The sequence below is a fragment of the Mirounga leonina genome, unplaced genomic scaffold (genome assembly GCF_011800145.1).
Source record: "Mirounga leonina isolate KUSES-001 unplaced genomic scaffold, KU_Mleo_1.0 Mir_166, whole genome shotgun sequence".
NCBI lineage: Eukaryota > Metazoa > Chordata > Mammalia > Carnivora > Phocidae > Mirounga > Mirounga leonina.
Genome location: NW_023270418.1, coordinates 37,657,802 through 37,667,720, shown reverse-complemented (window position 1 = coordinate 37,667,720; position 9,919 = coordinate 37,657,802). Strand labels below are relative to the sequence as shown.

Below are 9,919 nucleotides of genomic sequence, written 5' to 3'. Positions count from 1 at the left end.
GGGGGGCGGGCGGGCGCCTGCCGGGCTTGGCGGGAGGCGCCGGGCCGGAGCGCGCGCGGCCGGGGCCGGGGCGGGAGGCCTCTGGGTAAGGCCGCCTGTGCTCTCCTCCCGCCTCAGGATGCGCTACGTCGCCTCCTACCTGCTGGCCGCCCTCGGGGGCAATGCCTCCCCCAGCGCCAAGGACATCAAGAAGATCCTGGACAGCGTGGGCATCGAGGCGGATGACGACCGGCTCAACAAGGTAGCCGTCCCGCCGCGCTCGGGCGAAGGTGTAGCTGGATGTGCGCGCGTGTGCGCGGGGGTCCCGGCGCAGCCGCGGGCGGGTGGGCGTGAGGCGGAGTTCCAGCCTGCCTCGGGGCCAGGGACGGGAAGGTTGCGGCGCCGCCGAGACTTCCTAGGAGCGTTTCCAGAGAAGCGCGCCTTCCTTAGTGACAGTCTTCCGCGTGGTGGGATTTAAGCCGAAATACTTGGCTGTCTTGTCTCGGGAGTCTTAGGGGCGCGCCGGTTCCCCCTTGGAGCGAGTCTTCGGGGAAGCCACGTGTGGATGGCTGCTGCTGGGCTGGACGGGCAGGCCCGGAGGCTCTGGGGCGTCTTCTCACCGCTCGCTCCCGCAGCGCGCCCTGCCCCGGTTGGAGACGTTAAGGCAGGGGCGCGTTGGGGAGTCTTTGGTAATTGGTGCTTCTGGTTGTTCTAGGTCATCAGTGAGCTCAACGGAAAAAATATCGAAGACGTCATTGCGCAGGGTGAGATTGTGTGCAGGGGGTTTTCGTTCTCGGGTCCATCCTAATGCCTGCTGGTCAGCCTGTGGCCTGCCAGGTTTCGCTTGTGGACCAGAGCACTCCAGAAGCCTCACCCAGAGAAGCGGGCAGGCTTCAGTGAGCTTGTGCCAAGGATGCTTCTGGACAGGCCGGGTGGTGGGGCAGCAGGGCGGGGCTGGAGCTCTCACAGGGGAACCCGGATTTTGTAAACACCGCTCACCATGTGCTCTCGGTGAGGGGCTCGGGAGCACAGACGGGGACTGCCCAGGATGACCACAGGTCCCTGCCCCCCTTTACTGGGCAGGTGGTTTTCTGATGACAAGGCTGGAGCTGGCGGGAAGCGTTTGGAAATCGTACCATTGGGACGACTGTTCTGTCCCTGTGGGCTCAGTGAGGCAAAGCCCGCTCAGCAGACAGCCCTGTCTGAGCTCACTGATGACGACCTGGACCTGGCCAGCAGACTCGGTCCTTGCCGGGGTGTAAACGTGGTGGGGTGCTGTGGCTCAGTTTCTTGGGGCGGGATTCCTAGAAGCCAAGTTTCCCGATAGGGAACTTGAGGAAGCCTGGGTGTGTGGGGGGGGGCACAGGCAGAGCCGCCCATCCGAGAGCACAGAGGAGCCGGTGACTCTGGCACTTGGCTATGGGCCTCCGTACATCGGGCAGACTGTCTCTGAGGCAGCCTTCAGGCTGAGCACCTGCTCTGGTCTCATTTTCCCTGATTGCCGTAGGTATTGGCAAGCTGGCCAGCGTGCCTGCTGGTGGGGCTGTCGCCGTGTCTGCCGCCCCAGGGTCTGCAGCTCCTGCTGCTGGCGCTGCCCCCGCTGCTGGTAAGTGGAGGCTGGGGCGGGGTCTCCGCTGGGAGTGTGTCTTGCACTGTGGGCCTTGCTCACTGCCCCCTTTCTCTCTACAGCAGAGGAAAAGAAAGACGAGAAGAAGGAGGAGTCCGAGGAGTCGGACGATGACATGGGATTCGGCTTGTTCGATTAGGTTCCTGCTCACCCCCACCTGCTGGCAAATAAAACCCTTTTTATGTATCTATGAAGTGGCTTGTGAGCGTTTTGTAAGAGTGTGGCCTTGGCACAGGGCAGGTGTGCGGGCCCCATCCCACGTTGGGTGGGCGGGCCTTCATTCTGGGAGAAACCAGAGCCCTTCCTGGTGAGGTGGAGTTCCCAGGCAGGAGGAGCTCCCCAAAAAGCTGGGGATCTGGTGCAGAAATGGGTACCTGGGAGGGGGGACATCTCCTGTGGATCTTGGGTGTGGTCAAGCCATGAGTAGGCTCAGGAGGGGGCGTTAGCCTTCTTGGGCACAGTCCTGGCTTCTGAGGACTGCAGGGGCCTTCCCACAGTGAAGTTTTCAGGGGGACACACAGGAAAACTTAAAAAGCAGCAGTGGGTGGTCTCCACTACCCTGAGGTGGCTCTGGCTGGCAGAGGCCAGCAGTTGCCCTGAGACTGGTAGCATTCTTCAGTTTCACAAAAGGAGAGAGGGGTGGTGGTACCTGGTGCATGTGGGATCCTGAGTTTCCCTGCAGAGTTGGGTGCAGTTCACATTCAAACTCTGCTTTAATCTTCGAGCAACTCGGTCCCATAGGTCCTTCGAGTTACCCCAGCTATTGATGACCTGGGCAAGTGTGGAAGTGGCTTGTTGGTAGTGATGTTGGGTCATGTGACCACGAAGTCCCCTTGGGGTGGGCCTGCCTGTGCCTCTCCTGCCAAGCTCTGGCTGGAATGGGGGGCAGGAGGCAGAGTTCCTCCCACCGCCATCCTGGGCCTTGGGTCCTCCGCCCACCAGTGCCAGCCCACTTACTAGATGCTCGTCTTCCCCCTGTGAAGGCTCTGGGTCAGCAACAGGCTGTGGTGTGTGCAGCCAGGCTACAGCTCTGAAGAAGGAGCTGCCATCGGTGCGCTGTAGTTCTGCAGGGAAAGAGCACAGAATGAGTGTAGCAAGGGACAGCTGGGGGGTGGAGGGCCTTCCTCAGGTAGAAAGTCAAGACCTGGAGAAGGGGGTCCGCAGGGTAGGAGTGTGCGTGGGATGTGGGAAAGAAGGCCTAAGACCCCTCCGGTTACCCTCTGGCGGCTGGAACATGGGCCCAAAGGAAGAAGTGAGCATCATTGCAAGGTTCCCAGCAGCATCTGCTGCAAGGGGCAAGTGGGAGTGGGGGTTGGGAGAGAGGCGGATTGTGGACGCCCAAGGACACAGGTGGTAAGGGGACATGGCTCCAGGTTCAGCTAGAGGGCTCCCCAGAGGAGAGGACCCAGATTCCATGGGCAGACCTTGGACCCTGAAGTGAAGGGCCCCGTGTAGTCAGAGGACACCATGGGAGCATGACTCCCGCCAGAATGATTACACAGCAAACACCAGGGCTTCTCATCCACGCTGGCTGGGAGGAGGGGGAGGCCCACCTTCCACCCCGAGCCAGGGTTCCTGGAAGTGCTGTTGTGTTCCTGGCTCCAGAGCAGACATTCCCAGGGGCCTGGAGGGAGTGATATGTACCCAAAACAGCTCAACCCTGGTGTGGAAATGGGGGTAGAGGTCTCCCTGCACTGGGGCAGTGCCACCCTTCAAGGCCCCAGTCCCTCAGAACCAGGAAGGGCCCGGACCCTGGCTTCTTGGAGCAGGTCAGGGGAGGACCTTTTTAAGTCCCTGGCTCAGCCTGCACCACCCAGCTCCCCTCTTGGTGGTCACCCTGGTGAACCCCTGGACTTTCAAGGGCCAGCCTTGAGAGTGCTTCATCCGCACAGTACCACACCTGCCCCTGCTGCTTCCGGCAGCATCCCCAGGGGCTGTCAGTAGGGGCCCTGATCATCCTGATGGGGCCATACTCTCTGCTCTATACATCCATCCAAAGCACTTGGGGGATAAGATCCCCATGTACAACAAAAGGTCAAGTTTGTCTAGGTCAAATTTATTTTTCTAGTTGTTTATGAAATTTTAGGGTTTTTTTGAGATTTAATTATTTTTATTTTGTTTCTGTTTTTTAAATTTTATTTTATTTAAATTCAATCAAATTAATTAAGGGCAACTGGGTGGCTCAGTCGGTGAAGCATCTGCCTTCGGCTCAGGTCGTGATCCCAGAGTTCTGGGATCGAGCCCTGCCCTCCGGCTCCCTGCTCCGTGGGAAGCTTGCTTCTCCCTCTCCCTCTGCCCCTCCCCACCATTCACGCTCTGTGTCTCAAATAAAATCTTTTTTAAAAAATAAAATTCAATTAATTAACATAGCATGTTGTTAGTCTCAGAGATAGAGTTCAGTGATTCATCAGTTGCATATAACACCCAGTGCTCATTACATCACTTGTCCTTCTTAATTTCACAGTTATTCCATCCCCCTATCCTCCTCCCCTCCAACAACCCTCAGTTTGTTTCCCAGAGTTAAGAGTCTCTTGCGGGGGGGAGGGGGGGGGTCGGCGCCTGGATACGTCAGTCGTTAAATGTCTGCCTTTGGCTCAGGTCATGATCCCAGCGTCCTGGGATCCAGCCCTGCCTCCAGCTCCCTGCTCAGGGGGAGCCTGCTTCTCCCTCTCCAGCTTCCCCTGCTTGTGTTCCCTCTCTCACCGTCTCTCTCTATCAAATAAATAAAATCTAAAAAGAAAGTCTCTTATGGTTGTCTCCCTCTCTGATTTCACTTTGTTTTATTTTTCCCTTCCTTCCCCTATGCTCCTTTGTTTCATTTCTTAAATTCCACAGATGAGTGAGATAATATGATAACTGTCTTTCCCTGATTGAATTCTTTGGCTTAACATAAAACCCTCTACTTCCATCCACGTCGTAAATGGGAAGATTTCTTTCTTTTTTTTTTTTGCTGGCTGAGTAGTATTCCATCGTGTATATATGAACCACGTCTTCTTTATCCATTCATCTGTCCATGGACATTTGGGCTCTTTCCATAGTTTGGCTATTGTGGACATTGCTGCTATAAGCATCAGTTACATTTCTATACACCAACAATGAGACAGAAAAAAGAGAGATTAAGGAATCAATCCCATTTACAATTGTACCAAAAACCGCAAGATACCTAGGAATAAACCTAACCAAAGAGGCAACAGATCTGTACTCTCAAACTATACAACACTTATGTGTAGGTCAAATTTAGTTAGATAACCCCTGCTTTCCTCTTTCCCAGTACCCAGGCCTGGGCTCCCCTCCCCACCAGTGCCTTTGTGCGTGGCACAGCCTGGGCAGCCCTGTGTCCTTCCTGGGTTAACTGCCCACACACTCCATCCTGTCTCAGTTCTCTTTTTGAGCTTATATAAACAATGTCTCCCCACCTCTACCCCCCAATTAGGGCTCCGTCTGGGTTGACCTTGCTCAACTGCTCTATCTTGTGCTGGCCCCTCTGCCAGGCACACTGTCAGTGCCAAGTATGGGTGGCTCACGGCACAGAGGCTGAGGGATGGACATCATGACCCAGATGGCCTGTCCCGAGGGGGTAGCCCTGCTCTGGCTTCTCAGCCTGGGCCTGGGTGGCGGGCGATCCCAAGCCACAGCCCAGACCTCCAGCCCTGGCACCAGCTGGGTCTTGAGCTGAGCTCTTGCCTGGGGAGTGGGTGCTCCTGGGGAGACAGAGGCATCCCACCACCCCAGCACAGACCAGCTCCTTGTTTGGGAGGTGGGGTGAGGCTCAGGGCCGGCTCCTGGAAGCAAGCCAGCCAAGGCCTGCCCTACAGCCCAGGAGAAAAATGCGGAAAAGGGGCGGGAGGGTGACATCACTGGAGTGCTCCACCTGCTGGGGCAATTAGCGGGGGCGGGGCGGGGCGGGAGTCATACCCAAGTAGACCCCACAGCCTGAAGAGCCCAGGTCGGACGAAGTAAACCCAGGTTAGTGCCCAGCTATGGAGGGGCCGCGGCGGCGGGCAGCTGGGGCCTGAGGTCAGGTTGGGGTCTACCGCACCAGTGTTAGCTCTGCAAGTTGAGTGTGATTTGCATCCGCCCCTAGATATTTATGGGTCAGTCTGTGGGTGACTCAGTGGGTCCTGGGGGGGGGTCCCTGCCCTGGAGCGAGCTCCTCAGTGTCCCGAGTGGGTGTTGGAGGCGGACCCCAGAGGAACGGGCCGGTGACTGCCCAGACACCAGTGGCCCTTCCCTCGCAAGTATCCAGATTGATACGAGGCTCTCAGGGCCCCAGACTCCGTGCGTCCCAGGCCCGAGCTCGCCCCTCCCCACGCCCCTGCTACCGTGTGTTCCCTCGCGCTCCCCCCGGAGGCCCGGCCTTGGGGATCGGGGCCGGGGGCGGGGCTCCAGGGCCCCCGGAGGGCGCGGCCGTTCCCGGCGCGCTCCGATTGGGCCGCGCGTGCCGGCCCCGCCCCTGCCCACCCCCACTAAAAACACCGCCGCCGCCGCCGCGATCTAGCGCAGCGTCTCCGCCTCTGCCGGCGGAGACCTAGAGCTGGAGCGACCGCGGGGCCGACCGCGGCCCCAGAGCGAGCGGGAGCGCGCGGTGCGCAGCGAGCCCCGGAGCCCGGCGGGCCGCAGCGATGTTCCCCAAGGAGGCGACGTGGAACATCTCGTTCGCGGGCTGCGGCTTCCTCGGCGTCTACCACATCGGCGTGGCCTCCTGCCTCCGCGAGCACGCGCCCTTCCTGGTGGCCAACGCCACGCACATCTACGGCGCCTCGGCCGGGGCGCTCACGGCCACGGCGCTGGTCACCGGAGCCTGCCTGGGTGAGCGGGGCCGGGAGGGGGTCACGGCGCTGGTCACCGGAGCCTGCCTGGGCAAGCGGAGGCCGGACGGGGGGCCGCTGCCTCGGTGAACGGAGGCCGGGCGGATGCTCTTCGGGAGCGTAGAGCGGCCCCCCACCCAGTCCCTCCGCAAGGGGAAGCTGGCAGGGCCGCCGTGCGGTGGGGAGGGGGTCTCTGCCCGCGCCCAGGACCCCCACCGAAGCTCCGATCCCGGGAGCAGGCCCCGGGGCGGGGCCTGGTTTGTTTTGCTCCGAGGCGCCCCGGGATTGGGGTGCGGCCATGCGCACCTCTGGCGCCGAGGCTCAGGGCGCAAAGGCTGGAGGGTCTGGCAGGTGCAGCGGACGTATTTCATGGGGAAGAGAAAGTAACTCGCGGGCGGGACCGTGAGAGTTGGGGGAGAGGCCTCACCACCCCCGTAGCCCGGCAGTGGACTGGATGCCAGCGGTCACCGTGTCCTGGGGCTGCGCTGTTCCAGGCTGCCGTGTCCCCGGGGTCCTGTATGAGGGTGGCCTCTTAAGAGCATTTGGGCACTGTGGCCTGGTGCCTCCCAGGGCATCTGGAAGCTCAGGCCCGGGCGTGGCAAGCCCTCCCCTCCCCCCCTTCCCCTCCCCCCCGCACATCACCCACTGTGGGCGTGATTTGCATCCGCCCCTAGATATTTATGGGTCAGTCTGTGGATGGGTCCCCAGTTGTGGCCAACGTATTTTGCCCACTCCCTGGGGTGGGAGGTGCTTCTGAAACTTCCAGCCCCGTGGGCGGTATTGCAGAGGTCTGTGTGTATTGGGATGGACTTCTCCACTCACACACACTTCCGGCAGGGCGCTTGCAAGTGCTGTTTACGGCACACTGAGTACTTAGGGAGTCCTGGGAATGGTGCCCAGCCCCCAACCTACTAGGGCAGCCAAGGTGACAGAGGGGTCATCAGTTCTCAAATGCCAAGCCCAGCAGGAGCCTGTCCAGGGTTCTTCCCTGCCCCTTTCCCATGACCTTTGCCCTGAGGGAGGTGGGGTGGAAGGAGCACAACTCTCCATCCTTGGGACCTGGGGGTTCACCTCTGTGGCCCTGCCCCTCCCTCCCTTGGAAGCCTTCAGGCCATTGTGTCTCTCAGACCTGCCTGCTGGCCTCAGGACACACCTGGCTCCCACGGGACCTCCTCTTCCCACCCCCACGAAGCCTCTTTTCAGGAGTGGTCTTGGGCAACTGCAGTCCCCACAGCATGGCAGGTTCTGGCCCCACTTCTGACTAGGACCATGTGATCTGCAGCTCCTCCCCAAGGCCCTCCCACTCTGTGACCACTCCAGGGCCCCTGCTCCTGTCTTTGTGTGAGGCCAGTGCCCATGGGCTCCCAGGAAGAGTCTTGCTTGGCAGGAACTTGGTCTTGGCTGCAGTGGGTCACGATCATGCTTTCTCAGGGGTGGTGGGACCCCACTCTTTCCAGCCTCATGCCCACAGGCCTGTGCTGGGCTCCCTGGATCTGGATCTGGCCAAGTGGGTGAAGGCTAAGACTGGTCAGGGTTGAACCTCTGCCTTCCCCTCTTCCCAGGCTGGGGGCCACGCCAGGCCAGGCGTAATGACGCATGGATCGGGCCAAGCAGTTGGGAAATACCAGGCAGAGGGCAGGCCTTGGCCGCAGCTGTCAGCCCTCCCCGGGTGGTGGCCTGCCTCTGTGTGTCCAGGGGCAGGTAGCAGAAGTCGCAGTTGTGGGCCAGGCCCCGTGCTGGATACTGGGAATTCTCCAGGGTAGATAGAGATGCCACGAGTCTGTGTGCTGTGGGACTCTGGGTGTGGAACCATGGGGGGTGTGCTAAGCCAGGAGCGCTGGCCCCTGACCCTTGGCCCTTCTGACCTAGGCGAGGCAGGTGCCAACATCATCGAGGTGTCTAAGGAAGCCCGGAAGCGGTTCCTGGGTCCACTGCACCCCTCCTTCAACCTGGTAAAGATTATCCGTGGTTGCCTGCTGAAGACCCTGCCTGCTGACAGCCATGAGTGTGCCAATGGGCGCCTGGGCATCTCCCTGACCCGTGTCTCTGATGGCGAGAACGTCATTATATCCCACTTCAAGTCCAAGGATGAGCTCATCCAGGTGGGCCCTGGTGGGGCTGCATTGGGGGTGTACTATGAACTCCAGGCCTCTGCTCACCACCCCTCCCTGTCCCTGCCCCACAGGCCAATGTCTGCAGCACCTTCATCCCTGTGTACTGTGGCCTCATCCCTCCCTCCCTCCAGGGCGTAGTAAGTATCCCCTGGCACATTTCCTGGGTGATAAGAGTTGGCCAGTGTGTGAGCAGTGGGACACGGCAGTGGGGAAGAGGAAGGCCGTTGGTGCCCGCCCCCCCGACCCCTTGCGCTGCCTGTTGCCTCACTTCCCCCGAGTTGCTCAACAGCAGGCAGTCCCCCTGGAGACACATACTTCCTGTGGCTGTCTCCACCCCGCCCCCATGGTCTAGCCATCGGCCCAGCGGCCAGGCAGGCCTGTGGCCCGTGCCCAGTGCCCAGTGGGTGAAAGGCACAAAGGAAGTAGCCACTGGGTGGGGCCCAAGGTGGCCCAGTGGGCTAGCCAGCTTGGTCCTCAGGCCCCTCCCTGTGTAACCATGTGTCCCGGCCACAGCGCTATGTTGATGGTGGCATCTCAGACAACCTGCCACTCTACGAGCTCAAGAACACTATCACCGTGTCCCCCTTTTCGGGGGAGAGTGACATCTGCCCGCAGGACAGCTCCACCAACATCCATGAGCTCCGGGTCACCAACACCAGCATCCAGTTCAACCTGCGCAATTTGTACCGCTTGTCCAAGGCCTTGTTCCCGCCCGAGCCCACGGTGAGTCCGCTGGAGCCCCCGGGGAGCCCTGTGCTTGGCAGGCGGGGGCCTGCAGGGCCTCTCCACTGGGGCCACCTGTCCAGCCTGGATCCAAGCTAGCTTGGTGGAGGGGAGGGGTGGCAGGGATGCCAGGGCCTCTCGGGGGCAGGACAGGGCTCGTGTGGCCGCCTGCTCTAATTTACCACCCCGCTGCCGCAGGTGCTGCGAGAGATGTGCAAACAGGGCTATAGGGACGGCCTGCGTTTTCTGAGGCGCAACGGTGCGTGGGTGCCCCCAGGAGCGGCTGTGGGCGGGGTGGGATGGTGGCTCTGCACTGTCGTCCGGGCTGCAGAGCTGATCACCCGTCTGGGGGTCCCCACCCAGGCCTCCTGAACCGGCCCAACCCTCTGCTGGCGCTGCCCCCTGCACACCCACCTCCCCCCAAGGACGAGGATGTGGAGGATGCCCAGGCGGCCACAGGGAAGGCCCCAGGGGACGGCCACTTGCCGCCACCCCTGGAGGATCGCATCCTGGAGCATCTGCCTTCGCAGCTCAATGAGGGTGTGTGGAGGCGGGGGGGGGGGGGGGGGGCCCGGGGGGGGGGGGGGGGGTGGGGGGGAGGGGGGGGGGGAGGGGGGGTGGGGGGCGAATAAGGGTGTGTGGAAATGAGGGTGTGTGGAGGCGGGGTG

General features: G+C 61.1%; 2 protein-coding genes and 1 non-coding gene across 3 annotated transcripts in view; all 3 read left to right on the top strand.

Annotated features, from left to right (window-relative positions):
* RPLP2 (ribosomal protein lateral stalk subunit P2) overlaps window positions 1-1,796 on the top strand; it is a 2,363-nt gene extending 567 nt beyond the window's left edge. Inside the window, exons 2-5 of the mRNA XM_035013631.1 lie at window positions 118-241; window positions 695-743; window positions 1,487-1,585; window positions 1,669-1,796. Coding sequence (XP_034869522.1) covers window positions 119-241; window positions 695-743; window positions 1,487-1,585; window positions 1,669-1,745 — 348 coding nt within the window. The 5' untranslated portion in view covers window position 118 and the 3' untranslated portion in view covers window positions 1,746-1,796. The remainder of the gene's footprint in view (window positions 1-117; window positions 242-694; window positions 744-1,486; window positions 1,586-1,668) is intronic.
* Window positions 775-908, top strand: LOC118016350. The gene has a single exon (XR_004680781.1). It is a non-coding gene; the product is annotated as a small nucleolar RNA SNORA52 (small nucleolar RNA).
* Window positions 1,797-6,104: 4,308 nt separating the features above from the next.
* PNPLA2 (patatin like phospholipase domain containing 2) overlaps window positions 6,105-9,919 on the top strand; it is a 5,627-nt gene continuing 1,812 nt past the window's right edge. Inside the window, exons 1-6 of the mRNA XM_035013630.1 lie at window positions 6,105-6,415; window positions 8,284-8,516; window positions 8,600-8,665; window positions 9,042-9,251; window positions 9,450-9,510; window positions 9,615-9,791. Coding sequence (XP_034869521.1) covers window positions 6,229-6,415; window positions 8,284-8,516; window positions 8,600-8,665; window positions 9,042-9,251; window positions 9,450-9,510; window positions 9,615-9,791 — 934 coding nt within the window. The 5' untranslated portion in view covers window positions 6,105-6,228. The remainder of the gene's footprint in view (window positions 6,416-8,283; window positions 8,517-8,599; window positions 8,666-9,041; window positions 9,252-9,449; window positions 9,511-9,614; window positions 9,792-9,919) is intronic.